The 16,260-nt window shown below is 38.4% G+C and overlaps 1 protein-coding gene across 9 annotated transcripts in view; it reads left to right on the top strand.

The window, feature by feature from the left end:
- The window catches only part of LTBP1 (latent transforming growth factor beta binding protein 1), a 332,013-nt gene that overhangs the window by 296,428 nt on the left and 19,325 nt on the right, over nucleotides 1-16,260 (top strand). For all 9 annotated transcript variants that reach the window (XM_054022526.1, XM_054022522.1, XM_054022524.1 and 6 more), the window contains one exon: nucleotides 1,321-1,491. In XM_054022526.1, the coding sequence (XP_053878501.1) occupies nucleotides 1,321-1,491 (171 nt within the window). The remainder of the gene's footprint in view (nucleotides 1-1,320; nucleotides 1,492-16,260) is intronic.

The raw sequence follows: 16,260 nt of genomic DNA, 5'->3' as shown, positions 1-16,260 counted from the left end.
GACAATGCATGCACTAGGGCTAGCAGAAGAACAATCTTTGTACTCAGGAAGTTCATAGTGCTCCTGCTTTTTAACTGTTGGCACTAGCCTCTCTAAAGTAGAGAGGGAGGAAACAGAGCAACAGTACAGCCGCATTCTCTGCCACCAGCATGCAGAGTTTGTTATGTATAGATGGATTGTACTTGCACCTTTCTTCCCACTCTCCTTTCAGCTCTCTGGAGCTCAGGGAGGCAATGTGCAGTGTCTTAAAGTGTCTAATTCTATCATTTGAAGCTTCTGGCTACATGAGCTGTAAAAACGGATCTAAACTCAGGTAAACCTCATGCTTTCAGAATACCACATTTTCCTTGTGAGTTGGGATTCAATCCTATGATTTCACATGTAGTGTGTGTAGTTGAACTTGTATTGTTACGCCATGTAACAAATGCAGTTACTACAGCTCACCAGAGGATGACAATTCCATTTCATGACAACTTCTGTGGTTTCAACATTTGTTTTCATTCTGCATTGGAACAAAATTGAACCATTCAAATATTTTCACAAAAGAAAAATATCAGTTTTCTAAGCCAAAAAGGCACCTTTTCTATTTGGGTTTATTTCTGGGTGGCTGGGGTCAACAGTGATCAGAGAGCTCTGTCAAAAATTTAATTGAAACCAATATGTCCCCACAAAACATTTCAGTATTGACAAAACAGCGTATTTTGACAAAAATAGTGTGTCAAAAATATTCCACCCATCTGTAGTGGACAGACTTCTTAAAATGTCTTACTGATACAACCTTTAGCTCAGGGTAAGGAAATCCAAGTTCATGTATTTTAGGGTTCACTCCTTGGATGGGATTTCCAAAGCACTTAGTGTAGACCTAACTCTGCTCCCACAGAAGTCAGTGGAAGTTCCAATAGGAGCAGAACTAAGTCAATGCTGAGCACTTTGGAAAAATACCACTCCCTGACAAAGAATTTCAGAAGTGGCTAGGAATTCAGTGTCCCATTCTTGGGTGCCTAGCTTGAGAATTTTTAAAGTAGCCTGTTTTTCCGAGAGTAGGTACTGAACAGTTTCTGAATACCAAAACCCTTTCAGATTTCTCAAGTTGTACAGTCAACATTTGAGCCACTCCAAATCACTAGTCATAATCACTTGGTTATGATTTCTAAGTTAAACATTTGAATTCATTAGTAAATCCATCCAACTTTGGTTTTATGTAAAGCAATAATGTTAGATTATTCTTGTAACCTTTGTTTAGATAACACTGTATTTTACCAATGTCTTTGAAATATTAAGAGCATTGTGGTAATGGTGTAATACTGACTTCTCTTTCAGAACAAACTGAAGAAACTGAAGTCTACCAAGATCTTTGCTGGCAACATCTGAGTGAGAATTTAGTTTGTAGCCGGCCTCTGGTTGGAAAGCAGACTACATACACTGAGTGCTGCTGCTTATATGGTGAGGCCTGGGGTATGCAGTGTGCACTCTGTCCCATGAAGGACTCAGGTAAGGAAATGTAAATTTCAGTTCCTAAGATGATTTTTAGAACCAACAGTCATTTTAATCTCTTGCCCTGTATTCTCAATACCTGAGTTAATAGCATAAAAAAGAAAAAGGAAATTGGCTGTCCATAAACCAATGCTGCTAAATGGAAATAACTAAAGTCCAGATTTTCAAAAGTGACCCCTAATTTTTGCTGCCCCAGTTTTAAAAACACTTGGGCCTGACTTTCAGAGGTGTTGAGTATGATGGGTTTGGTCACAGAGACCCCCTTGGGACTGTCACCTGACGTGCTGAGATTACCTCTGAGCCTCCCTGCCAGCTTGAGACTCCAGAACCCTGCCTTGTTGAGCCAGACAGGCTAGCTGGCTGCAACACAGGCCCTGGTCTGGTCCATGCCCCCAAAGCTGCAAACTTTAACCAAAAACCACTCAGCAGGTCACCTCTTTCCAGCACCCAGACACCCAGCTCCCAAAGGGATCTAAACCCCAAATAAATCCATTTTACTCTGTATAAAGCTTATACAGGGTAAACTCATAAATTATCCGCCCTCTATAACACTGATAGAGAGATATGCACAGTTGTTTGCTTCACCAGGTATTAATCACTTACTCTGGGTTAATTAATAAACAAAAGTGATTTTATTAAGTATAAATAGTAGAATTTAAGTGATTTCAAGTAATAACAGACAAAGTAAGTTACCAGCAAAATAAAACAAAACATGCAAGTCTAAGCCTAATACATTAAGAAACTGAATACAGGTAAATCTCGGCCTCAGAGATGTTCCAATAAGCTTCTTTCACAGACTAGACTCCTTTCTAGTTTGGGCCCATTCCTTTCCCCGGTACAGTTCTTGTTAGTGCCAGCTCAGGTGGTAACTAGGGGTTTTCTCATGACTGCAGCTCCCTTTGTTCTGTTCCACCCCCTTTTATAGCTTTGTCACAAGGCGGGAATCTTTTGTCTCTCTGGGTCCCCACCCCTCCTCCTAAATGGAAAAGCACCAGGTTTAAGATGGATTCCAGTACCAGGTGACATGGTCACATGTCCTGTGAGACCCCAAACCTCCATTCTTTCTGGCCTAACTCACAGGAACACAGGAAGGTTTACAAGTAAACAGAGCCATTTACAACCAATTGTTCTAGTTAATGGGAGCCATCAAGATTCTAAACCACCATTAATGGCCCCCACTTTTCATAATTACAATAGGACCTCAGAGTTAACTGCATATTTCTAGTTTTAGATACAAGAATGATATATACATACAAATAGGATGAACACACTCAGTAGATTATAAGCTTTGTAATGATACCTTAGAAGAGACCTTTTGCATAAAGCATAGTCCAGTTACATTATATTCACATTCCAAGCATATATTCATAGAGCATATGGAGTGCAACGTCACGTCGAGTATCAATCATTCTCATTCATTTCAGTTGTAATTGTGGGTGATTAGCACCTCTAAAACTCAGGCTTTACTTTTTTTTTTATTGGCATTCTGAAAATTAGAGACGTTTCAGAAAATGTAGGCCTGATACATTTTGCTCATTAGTATTACAGAAGAAAATTCAGAGTAGGTTTATTTTCTTGTTATATGCTAACATATAAAAAATATTTAGAAAGAAATATACTTCTTATTGTGGTCTGGGCTAAGATTAAGGTTTAATAGGCTAGAGGAAAAGTATTGTTCATACAGTGCAGCCAATTGAAAAAAGTACCAGAGTAAGAAATTGTTTTTCATCTGTTAACTTGGCAAGTTTCCTCAATAGCCCTGCTGGACTGCTTTGCTTTTCAGTGAATGATTTTTGTGAAAGAAGAGTTCGTCGTTTCAGAAAGTTACTTTTATTTTATAGTTTTAAAATTTCTGTCCCTCTATGGCAGATGATGTAGCCTGTTCTTTCTCTCTCTCTCTTTCCATATATGTGTGTGTGTTTGTGTGTATACACACACACACATATATGAATTTTACCTTTTACATAAATATTATGGATTTTAATAACTCATTTTTTGCATATATACAGATAGAGCAATTATATCTTCTACTAGACTGTCTACAAAGGGACATATTGACATGATAATGAAATGTTACTAAAGGTATTGTGTAGAATAATTAGCCCTACAGAAGAATAAGTCTTGGTCATTTAAGATAGATAAGGAAGCCTGTTAGGTGAGAAAGAAATGGGGTATTGCTATGGATTAAGGAAATGCATGCTCCCAGGGAATATTGCCTAATGCTATTGAAATTTTTGGAGCATTAGCTAGCTGACATTGATAGTTGAAAACGAATGTGTTTGTCTTATTATTTCAAAAGTGGACATTATTTCAAAAGAAGATTGTTTTGTGTAAGGACAGAAAATTCTTTTTATTAGTATGACTGGAAGCTAAACGGGTATGGGGAGAAGTCTCTGGTTATACACAGACCTCTTTCTGGGACTTGTGGCCTGAACACCGATCTGTTATAGCAGCAGAGTTTTAAGCTGTGAGAGAAGAGATGCAATTTTATTAGATGAAAATGAGGTGATAAGTAATAGCTGATATGGACTTGTCAATAATAAATCATGCCAAACCAACCTAATTTCTTTCTTTGACAGAATAACTAGCCTAGTGGATAAGGGGAACATAGTAGATGTGAGTTAAGTAAGGCTGGACTTAAGTAAGGCTTTGGACACTTTCCCATATGATATTCTCATAAGCAAACAAGAGAAATATGGTCTAAATAAAATTACTCTAATGTGGTTGCACAACTGGTGGAAAGACTGTACTCAAAGTGTAGTTATCAATGGTTCTCTGTCAAACTGGGAGGATATATTGAGTCTGGGCCCATAGATGTCTGTCCTGGGTCTGGTACTTTGCAATATTTTTATTCATGACTTGGATAATGGAGTGTGCTTATAAAATTTGCAGCTGACTCCGAGCAGAGAGGGGTTGCAAGCACTTTGGAAGACAGCATTAGAATTCAAAATTCTAGATAAATTGGAGAATTGGTCTGAGGTCAATAAGATGAAATTCAATAAAGACAAGTGCAAAGTGCTGCATTTAGGAAGGGAAAGTCAAATGCACAAATACAAAATGGGGAATAACTGGCTAGGCAGTAGTACTGCTGAAAAGGATCTGGGGGGAATAGTGGATCACAAATTGAATATGAGTCAACAGTTTGCTGCTGCTGGAAAAAAGGCAAACGTCGTTCTGGGATGTGGTAATAGGAGTATTGTATGTAAGACATGGGAAGTAATTGTTCCTCTCTACTCAACACTGGTGAGTCCTCAGCTGGAATACTGAATCCAGTTTTGGGCACCACATTTTAAGAAAGATGTAAATACATTTGAGAGAGTCCAGAGGAGATCAACAAAAATAATAAGAGGTTTAGAAAACTTGACCTATTAGGAAAGGTGAACTGGGCATGTTTAATCTAGAGAAGAGAAGGCTGAGGGAGAACACAGTCTTCAAATATGTAAAGAGGACAGTCATCATTTGTTCTCCAGGTTTACAGAGGGTGGTAAGACAAGAAGTAGTTTGATTAGTTTGCAGAAAGGGCGATTTAGGTTAGATATTAGGAACAACTTTCTAACTGTTACCCAAGGAAGTTGTGTAATTCCCATAGCTGGAGGTTTTTAAGAACAGGTTAGACAAATATCTGTCAGGGATGGTTTAGATATACTTGATTCTGCCTCAGCATGGTGAGGGGAGAGATGCACAAGAGGGCCCTTCCAGCCCTACATGTCTGTGACGCTATGATTTCATGCCATGCCATACATAGGTAATATTTCAGTATTTTGTAATCTAGGCCTGGTGCACACACAATTTTTGTACCAGCATAACTGTGTTGGCTGGCGGGAGAGGTGGTAATGTTTTACCAGCATAGTTATACCAGTCCAATCTCTAATGTGGACACAGTTTTATACCAGTATAAAGGTGCCTTTTACTGGTTTAGCTTATTCCCCTTCCTGTATAAGCTATCCCTGTATAAGCACTTTTCTACTGATATATAACTTTTTCCACTGTATGGGGGTTGCATCATTTTAATCATACCATTATAGTTAAAGTGATACAGTTTTTGTGTGTAGACAAGATCTCAGTGTTCTGAAGTATTAGCCCAGGTGTGTTTGTTTCTACTTATGTTTTATTTTTTAGAATTTACTCACAATGGCCTTGAACAGCAAAGCTCTTAAGCACATGCATAACTTCACTTGTTGTAGTAGCTACCCATGTGCTTATATGCTCTGGAAGATCAGGACCTATTTCTGCAAGACTACAAATAAAATCCGATTTTTGAATTGGCTGACTGGGGTAATTGTTGGCTGCTACCCCCAAATAGTGTGTGAAGTACATTGGCTTCCCAGACAAGAGTAAAAAGGGAGTAGGGGGATTGTTTCAGAAAGGAAATTGCAGCCTTCTCCATGTCTTGTAAGCCAAGCAATGTCACAGAAAGTCTGCTGCGGGCAATTCTGGGCATTGGAAGAGTTGGTGACTCTGGGTAAGAGGTGCTTTTACACTTGCCCTCAAAAGCATGAGATTCACCCACTGATCGATTACTAAACTTACTAGGTATCAAATTAATGGTTAACAGAACTGTCTGTTTAGTATAGTTAAAATAAGACTGGGATAAAACCCTGGTAAGCATACAGTAGAGAACAGTCCAGCACTGGCTGAGGGCCAGATGAAATGATCTAATAGGCCTTTCAGTCTCTAATTTCTGCAATTCTGTGATAAATAACTGAAAAGTATCAATTTCCAATCTAGCAGAAAAGTAACCAGAAGCCTGGTCTGCAGAGTTTGATTGCAAATCCATACAAAGAATCCTGGTACAGGAGCAACCAGGGATTGAATCTTTCATCAGGAAGGTGGTTGAGTGCATTTCTGAAGTGACACAGAGGAGGGTTAGCCAAGTGGCCCTAATGCAGCAAATTCTATTCATGTGATTAAATTTCAACATGTATGTAGTCTCATTAAAATTAAGCACATGTGAAGATGTTTGAATATCAGGGCCTTTGTGCATTTGGATAGTCTTTCTGGGGGCGACAGAAATATGCTAAAAGGATAGCTAAACTGTCAGCCAAGAGAGAATCAGCATAAAAAGTGTGGAAATGGCAGTTCTAAATTAAGTGGTAGTATAAATCCAAGGTTCCCCTTTGCACCAGTCCTGTCTGGGGAGGGTTGGAGTCCCTGAGTGTAACCCTTTAATTGGGGATTGTAGTGCCATTGCTGTCACTTGAACACACACCCCCTCGTGGCTGGGGTGCTGTTACAGTGCCTTACCCATGTTTCCCTTTCTTCAGGGCTCCTTAAACAAAACTTCACCCAGTCTTGTTCAATCACAGCCCTTCTTGGGGGTCTGGGTGTTTTATTAAATTAACAAAGTTCCCAAAAACAAACACAAAAGAAATCATCCACGCAGCCTTAAGCTGGGCACAGCCCCTCTCTTCCCTAAAGAACTATCACTTCCTTAGGGATCACTGCAGGACACCCTCTTTCCCTACAACTTTACTCTGCCGTTCCCTTGCAGTAGGAAATACCGTCCCCTGTAGCTGCCTGCTGCCTTTTATATTAAAACCACCTGATTCCTCTCAGGTGGGGCTCATCTTGTAATCAAGGCTGGCTTAGCCCCAGGTTCTCCAGTCTGTGGGCAAGCCACCCGGTTACAAGGCTGATCCATGGACAAAAAGAACCAGCAAAAGAAGCGTTCTGTGTGTGTGTGTGTGCACACACACATTTATAAAGTAAAATGATCATTAAAGATAGATAAGGGAGAAGTAATGTTTAATTATCTTTTATAGGTCATGATTTTGAGTTCAATTTATGTGTTGGTTTAAAATAGAAAATAGGAACGAATAATGCTTCATGACATTTGGAAGCATTTTGTTGATTCCAGTGAGAACCTTTGAATGCTCTTTGGCTTATATGGAATAATTGTTGTTGGTTTCACCTTTACTATGTAGATACTACCTGCTTTTTATAAATAATCAAGGAGCAATCTAATTATTACCAGCAGCTAATAGAACACAATGTACAATGTGCCTGCTAATAAAAGCATATAACATTTTGATTCAGTATTTGCCTACAGATGGCCCACAAAGAAGGGCTGTGCCTCTCTTTTAAATGCATTTTTAAAATATTTTAAAATACTAAATTCTTTTTCAACGGTTGGGCTCAATGGGTTTACTCAGTTACATGGGGGAAGCTCCTATTGACTTTCCTGGAGGTTGAATCTTCATAACGGAGGGCAGAAATTAGGCCCAGTATGTCAATAGGAACAGATGGGCCATCAGCATGGTGCAGTAAAGTATAAAATTAAATGTAAACTATCAGGCAAACTATTGTGATTTCACCAAAAATAACCATCTGATTGACCAGTTGTTGTGGCAAAAAGATTTCTGATATACAGTGAAACCTGGGAAGCAAGATATAATATACTGGCTTTGTATATAATACGTGTTTCTCCTGGCTGACATTGCCTCCACAGTTACCTTCTAGGAATCACATTGCTGCCAAATTTTTTGGAGTAGTTATGATGGTGGTTAGGGGCCTGTATATGTCACTGAAGCTGTAACTTTATAAAAAAAAAAGCTTGCCCCCATAACAGTTCCCACTTCCTCTCTCTCTCTCTCTCTCTCTCTCTGCCAGATATTGTTGTCTAGGAAACTTTCTTTCCTTCTATGTTGTTTTGGGTTTTTGTAATAGAAAAGAAAAAGTAATGTGACTACTGTGTGTGAAAAAATGTCAAATGAGGGCTTATCCTTAAATGAACTTCCACAATGATCTCTAAGAGCTGCAAATGAAGATTTAGACTTAATTTCATGTTTTTAAAAACCCTCTTTGCTAAGCTGGGGCTGGCTCTCAAAATCTTTTTTCCTCTAATCAAGAAATAGCCAGTGCAGGTTCTCTCAAATAATATAGTTACCACATGCTACTTGAACAGACAGGGAAGACTTCAGTTTGGACTGCCTCTCCGCTGGCAGGAGTGAGAGAGACTTTCTGGCAGACCATCTAGTTCAGAAAGAAGCATACCAACTCAAATAGTCATTTAAACCATCGGGGTGAATCATATATTTATGGGTCAGCCAGACTGGGACTAGTTTTGTACAAGTCAGAACAGGAGTTGGCTTGAGGGACTGCTCAAGAGCACTTCGGAGCCCAGGTATCTTTATTTTGTACTAGACAAATTCTTCTGTATGCCTTTCTTCCATGTCCTCTTATCTATTACTGTTGGTGTCTCTACACAAGAAGCCTTGAGTTCATTTATCAGTTATGAAGGATGACTCTCTTCATTCCATTGAAAACTAATTCTTTCCAATTAAATGTGTTAAGTGAATACAGTTTACTTATGTGAATTTTAATAAGCACTGAAGGAATGGGTAGGATATTTGTCTTCATTTGAAACCATGAGCCATGTTTTGATCCCAAATGGAATTGGTTTTTTGGCACTATTATATTTTTCCTTGTGGAGCAAAGAATGTGAAAATAAAAGCCTTGCTTTTATCATGTAAGAACAATTATAGCTAGAAACCCAAACCTTGGGAGGCATTCACCACTTCAGGAACATTTACCAGGGAAAACTTAGAACTGAGTGAACTGAATGAATGAATCATTTGACATGTCTTCAGTCTGCAACACTTAAAAGTGATATCATTGGCTCAGGAGAGAACTTTCACACTTCTAGGCCAGACGGTCATAGGTTCAAGTCCTGACTTGGGGACCTGGAGTTGCTCCTTTGTCAAATACCTTATACATTGTGTTGGCCAGATTTACTACTGTAGCAGTATGCATATTTCTATTGTTGGGGCACCCTGAAGATTTGTAACATATGTTAAGGAGGATCTGAGGGTGGGGGAAGCATTATCACCAGAACATTTTCATGATAAAATTGGTAGATCATAGAATGATCATTCAGTGACCTGCAATTTCTTTTTTCCTTATATCATCCTTGTATCTGAGCTTATAGATGACAGACATAAGAGTAAAGATTGGGCTGTCTGAACACAGTTGCAGCCATTTGTCCGACAGTTTTAAAAATGGTTATAAAGTGAACTTATATCTTAAAAAATAACCTGTAATTTTTGTGTCCTGGCTTTTCTTGGAATATTTTGGCTGCTTCAATTTTTCATGGTTAGATTTAAACCTGCCCTGTCTCAACACCATCCAACATAAAAAAACATCTGATGAAGACAGGAAACTTACATCACAGTTAATGCATGTAAATGAGAAGGGTAGAAACAGTGATCTGGTCAGCTGTAGACCAGTGATGAAAATCATTCATTGGAACCCCCCTGTTTCTGAAAATGATTAATGGGGATTCTGCTATTTTCCTGCTCTGAGTCAAAATGATTCCCATAGACCCCCTCAAAGTAAAATCATGGTTTTATGCCAGCTGAGACTTAGCCTCTGGAGTCGGGGGAAAAATGGGTAGCATCTATTCAAGTGTTGCTGTTTGGCAGTAAACTTGATAACTGTGCAGTAGACAAGTGTGCAATTGACAATATATTTACAAAAACAAGTTTCATAATCCCAATCAAAACTGTTGGTGCAGTTCCATAATTCACTATAAAGCTAGTCAGACTCTTTTGGTCTTTCTGCCTAAGAGTCCAGTCCTGCAAACACTTGCTCATGTGAGTAGCCCTTACTCACAGGCATACGTTCATTGACTGTAATATTACAAAGGTGAATAATAACTACTTTCATGAGGATGAGTTTGCAGGATTTGTCTCTTTGACATGCAGGATAAGACAGGTAAGATGTATGAAAATAAGAGAAAATCCACTAAAAACTGATGAAGTAATTTGCTGTCTGTGATCTTGCATAATAAAGTATTAAGGCAGCAACAGTACAGCTGAAATCATACAGTAACATTATCTTCCAAATAAAAGTCTTCACAGTTTTGGATCTAATACTGAACTGAAATGGTAACCACAGAAACATTCTATATTCGTTCTGGGACTCAGCAGTATGTATATATATTGTATTAGGCCAAAGAACTGACAGTTGGATTAAATAAAAAGAATTGTCTTTGTAATATTCCTGTGTTACAGAACAGTTCATCTTGACCTTTGATCTTGTAAGGCTACTTACAGTGATACTAGCTTTTCCAGGACCTGTATCACCTACTCTTTTCATCTGTCACTAAATCAATAATAGAAATTTATAGTAATTCACAAAACTTCTATTTGGGGGTTCTAATGCTCCTATCAGTTCAAACAGCAGCATTCTGAATGGAAAAGGTGCATTCTGAATCAAGAGGAGAAGTCTAGTCTATCTCTGTTTGGATAGTTTTTTAAAAACTTAGAAATTCTGCCTCCTTGGTCACTTAGCACTTACCTGTTCTTACTATAAGACCCAACTTCCAAGCATTAATGCCTAAGTTTAAGCACCTAGGCACCTTAATCAGCACTTAATGTAAGGTGCCTAAAGTGGGTATTTAAGTTCCTAAATATGGATTTAACTAAACTGAAGCTTCCATATTTGAAAATATGGCACATTGGCCACGATTTTCAAAAACTGATACCTACAATTGAGCCTTTATGTCCCTACTTGGACACCTAAATAAAATGTCCTGAGTTTAAAAATTGTTGAGTCTCCATTAGCTCCTATTAAGAATCTTATGGTGTTGGGATACATTGTGATGTAAGGGATATTGTTGCAGGGAACAGTGAATCTGGTGGGGCGGAGAGAGACCAGCAGAAATTAAAAGATGTTGAGTAAGATGGGGGAGAAAGGGGTGTGTGCATGTGTGTGTGTTGGGGATTCTGTTTTGTTTGAGGAGGATTGGTATATTAATGTGGCTTTTAAAACCTGCATTAGAAATCACTGTTCTAGTACCCAGCTGCAACAGCTATGTCTTTTCAGTGGCTGCCTCTGTGTAGCTAGGAGAGTGAAACAGTTTTGCCAGGAGCTTAAGATGTGGAGGGGGTCAGGCTCCCTCGATTCCTGTGGTGGTGGTTTGGAGGAAATATGACGCTGAAAGGGAAATAGGTAGGCTGGAGGCAATAATATTGTCATGGGCCAACTGTTACTGCTTTCTGTTTGGGGATGCATCTGCAGTCTCTAGCAGGGATAGACAGAATCACTTTAGAGTGGTTTTGTTCAGTTCTTTCTGGGAGTTCACAGATTTGGTTTTGGGTGATTGACCATGGCAGAGAGCTGCAAAATTCCATGTTCACATTCCTCCTATTCAGTGCGTATGTGGTCTGCTTGGAGGTTTCATAAGGAGGCATGGGCTGCTGAGGAATCCAACTTTGTTTCCACCTCATCAGCTCTGGCAGGTCCAGCAAAAGTGCTTTACCTTGTGTCTGTATGAAATTGGGGCTTGAGTGAAGGCTAACTGGCTTGAGGCTTCCTATGAGGAAGACTGGGGAAATATTTTTAAGGTGTGGGAACCACCTGGCAGAGTTTATATCAGCTCTGGGCATTAGTTACTCAAGCTCACAACCTTGGGATTTTGTATTGTTCTTGGTCTTCTAGATGTTCAGGTACCCACTGTTGATAAGATTAAGTTTTTTCATCTTTCCTTTGCAAGTAGGGTGCAAGCAACTATTTATTTTATATGCAGATCTAGTGACCATTATCCACGCCTTTGTCACTTCAGGATTAGACCATTACAATTTGTCCTATATAAGGCTCTCCTTGAGACGTTTTCGAAACTTCACTGGGTGGAGGAGAGTACAATTACCACTAAGGAAAGGTTCATGCAGAGAGCACATTACATCAGTGCTCCAAGATCTGCACTGACTACCAGTTAGTTTCTGTCTGGAATCTAAGATGTTTTGACCTATAAATCTCTAAATGGTTTGGACCCTGATTACTCCTCTCCCTGAATTTTATCTCTGTAGTTGCAGTCAGTCATCAAAGGTGCTCAAGCTAGGGACCCTCTAGGTGAGAGATGCTGGCAAAGCATTCTCCATGAGAAGTCCTCAATTCTGGAATTTTTCTCTCCTTGGTCCTACAGATCCTGGATTTTTTGGCCTTCAAGCATTTTGCAAAGCTTTTGTACTATTGGGTATTTGTTTATTTATAGTAAAGTACTTAATAATTATTAGGTTGTTGTACTGTCGTACAGCTGTTTAGATGGCAGTGGCAATTTATATTGAAAAAAATGTTTTTATTATGATTTTAACTATTTGTACAAGTGCCTGTGGTGAAGATGTAGTTGCTTTTAAAAACTTTGACTCATATATTCATTTACTTTTGGTATGAATCCTGATCTAAAAAAATAGACCAGAGATTGGGTTGTGTATTTAAAAGAGGAAAAGCAAAAGCTAATGTTCCTAAACCTCAAATCGTGAGTGAGTGAGTGGTTGGAAACCAGCAGTGAAGTTATCACAGACATAGCTTGACTCTTACTGTAGTTTTACTAGTCTGCCACAAGCCATAGGAGAAATTATTATTTCAGCAGATCTGAACAGCCTACGTTCTGAAATAAAAAAACACCAAAAGTTTCTGTAATAAGCAGGTTGGTAACCTGAGTTTCTTCAACTTTAACAGGAGAGTTTATCCATTGTGAGCTTTTCTGAAGCCATTTGCTTTAGAGCTTATCTCTGCAAGAACCTAAATATCCTTCCTTAATTCCTGGAAAAATCGTTTGTTGTGACTAGTGCCCTTTCCTCTTTCTTGAGCTCTATAAATTAAGAAGAAATAACCTTGTCATGTGTATTTAACCTAAACTCCAATTTATAGAGGATGTCAAACATGTAAGTGAGGATAGCTGTCTAAATGTAGAACAGAAATCTTTTCAGTCTTGGTTCATAGATGATGCAATTTCCTGAGAGAGCACAGCTTAAGCAATTCAGACTGATGTCCGGAATCTGATTGGGACACATATTTTGTGTAAGAAATATTTTCTTGGCATTGTCCTTGTCTCCAGTTATTTCTTCTATGGTGAAACTGTCGCATTTTAAATATTTCTGTCATGGTGTTGATAGCTTTGGCTCTTTTTTCTGTGATGCTGACAGTTATAAGGTGCTGGGCAGAAAATAAAACTTCCTTTGTGGTGGGAGGGAGGATTTGGCGGCTGTTCATTTGTAATCATGGTCATCTCAGGAAAAACTGTTTATAATATTCTGTGTTAAATATATGAAACAATAGAATAAACTAGTTGACTGGAGATTTGGGATCCAGTTTTCAGAAGCTCAGGCACATACTTGAGCACCTCTTTTGCATGTACCCTGACCATAGTTGCATGTGTAGTCACCACAATTTTACAGGCAAATTATGTTACCCGGGGTTATCTGAACCTAAAACTATGGCAACTAATCACTGTTTTTTCGGAGGTGTCAGGAAATAAATCTGGGGGGGACACAGCACCTCCCTCTGATAAATGATTGGTACACATAAGAGTGCTTTCACTTAAGCACTCTTGTTTTTATTGAGTACAAAGCACACATCTAAACTAGCAATAGTCTAGAGTGTCCCAGAATATAGTTACCCAAAGTCTGAGGTTGTGCCAAGTGACAGCAGCAGGTTTCTGGTGGCCAGCCTTCCTCCTAGCTGCTAGGGAGATTGATGTTAGTGTCTTCTTGCTCGTAGAAAATCAAAACTTTTCCAAAGTACATGTTTTAACTAATTTTTTAAATAAGTAACTTAAAGAATAATTCAAAGTAACTTCTAATAAGCTAACAATTTCCCTAGCAACAGCAAAGCGCTCATAATTTCTACTTAATAGTAAAGCAACTCCAGCAAGAAACTTATAAACACAGGCACCCAGACCAACATCAGCTATCCTTGTTAGTAACACTGCAGTTGTGCAGATGTTTTTGTCTGCCTAAGCAAAGCCAAATTCTTCCTTGCTACATGGTATCCTCACTTCCAATTTATGGTGGCTAAGTGCACAAGATGGCTACAGGCTATGTCAAGTCCAGTTCTCTCATAACAATTAGATGTGCATTTATTTGACTAACACTTCTGAAAATCCAGGGACATGATGTCCAATCATTGGGCTTATATCAGACTTGTGTTTATCTTCCTTTTTTGTCACCTAGAAGTCATGGCTGACTTCTGCGCAGGTTCGCATGTGCATCTTCCTATTTTCCCCTAAAACACACTTATTTTTGCATGCACAACTTAGGCAGCTACTTTTGAAAATAAGTCCCTTTAAATTTTTGGAACCTCACACCAACTTCCCTTATGCATTAGTCATCTTAAGTTACAAAATGCACTGCCTGTATATTTTTTTGAAAGTACTTCTTAAGAAGAACTTAGAAACATAATATGCACATTATAAAAAGGAAAATCCTGTTCTTGAGCCATGGATATAATAACCCTAATTAGTGCTAAGAGATAGACTAGGAGAGAAAATATAAACAAACAGTAAATGCTATTAACATAGATTATGAAACATGAAAAATAGGTATGCATTTTTTATTTCTTTATAGGAACATGATTGGTTTGAAATTGTCCATTAATTTCTGCATTACAGGTAAAATATTACTGTCATGGTTCAAGGGTAGTTGCGCCTCTGTCCCCTCTTCTGATCTCACAGAGTGCACTCCTTCCAGGTCATAGGCCATGAGCTGTCACCTCTCTGGGGAGGAATCCCACGATTCTCCCACTCTTAGAGCAGGGTGCTAGGCTACAGAACCCTGTAATAATCAGGCTTACTCCACAATAGGTTCTACTAGACTCTGTACCTGTGGTTCTTCCCTCTGGGAGCTTGTGACCAGTGGTGAATACATTGACCCAAAACAGCCTTCTGAAAACAAAGTATTCTTTAATCTTAACAAAACACAGAATAGCAAGGGGGAAAGGTTTAAAACAACAAAACACATACATGTGTAGTTATCTTTCTGTCTTCAATGTAGGGGGACCTGTTAGTCTATCTTCTATCTTTTCAGCCTCTGGGGCCTAGTTCACCTTAGTTCAAAAACCATGTCCCCCTCCCATTCAGGGAGTGTCTCTCTTTTAATCCCTCTCAGATTTTGATCTGCCCTCCCTTCATTGGGTGGGAGGGGTAATTCAGTTCTGGCAAAGACAATCAGGCAAGCCCACCACAGGGAGGGAGGTAGCATATCATAGTTAATACTCCTGGATGTTTACTGAAGAGCTATTATCTGGGCTATTGTCCTTCTTTCTGGGTAAGTTTCCTGACCACCGGGCTATTGAATTCACCTAATATAGGCATACAATAAAAATCTTTAAAGTACTCAGAAAAACACATAACGTATATATTATTCATAGTAGGGCTGTCAGACTATTAAAAATTAATAGCGATTTAATCATGAGATTTAAAAAAAGTGATTAATCGCAGTTTTAATCACACTGTTAATAATAGAATATAATTTATTTAAATATTTTTGGATGTTTTTCTACATTTTCAAACATATATCAATTACAACACAGAACACAGTGTATAGTGCTCATTTTATATTATTATTTTGATTACAAATATTTGCACTGTAAGAATGATAAAACAAAAGAAATAGTATTTTTCAGTTCACCTCATACAAGTACTGTAGTGCAATGTCTTTACTGTCTAGCAGTGCGATTAAAACTGTGATTTAATCATGACAAATTTTTTTAATCTAGTTAATTTGTTTTGCGTTAACTGCTTGAGTTAATTGTGATTAACAGCCCTAATTCATAGATTAATACCGGCAACTCCAAATCTGTCACAGCTATGCACCAAACAAGTGTTTATTGAAATTTCCTAAGTGACTTTGTTAGAATATATTAGGTCACACTTCACTTGAAAGATACATTTATAAATTGTTTATAAAGTATTAATAAAAGATGAATAGATGTTTTTAATAAATGATTAATCAATTGTTATAGAGGCCAACAGGTTCTGTATAACCA

Source organism: Malaclemys terrapin, chromosome 3 (genome assembly GCF_027887155.1).
Source record: "Malaclemys terrapin pileata isolate rMalTer1 chromosome 3, rMalTer1.hap1, whole genome shotgun sequence".
Lineage (NCBI taxonomy): Eukaryota > Metazoa > Chordata > Testudines > Emydidae > Malaclemys > Malaclemys terrapin.
Note: the sequence above shows the minus strand (reverse complement) of the source record. Positions and strands in the feature narration are given on the sequence as shown.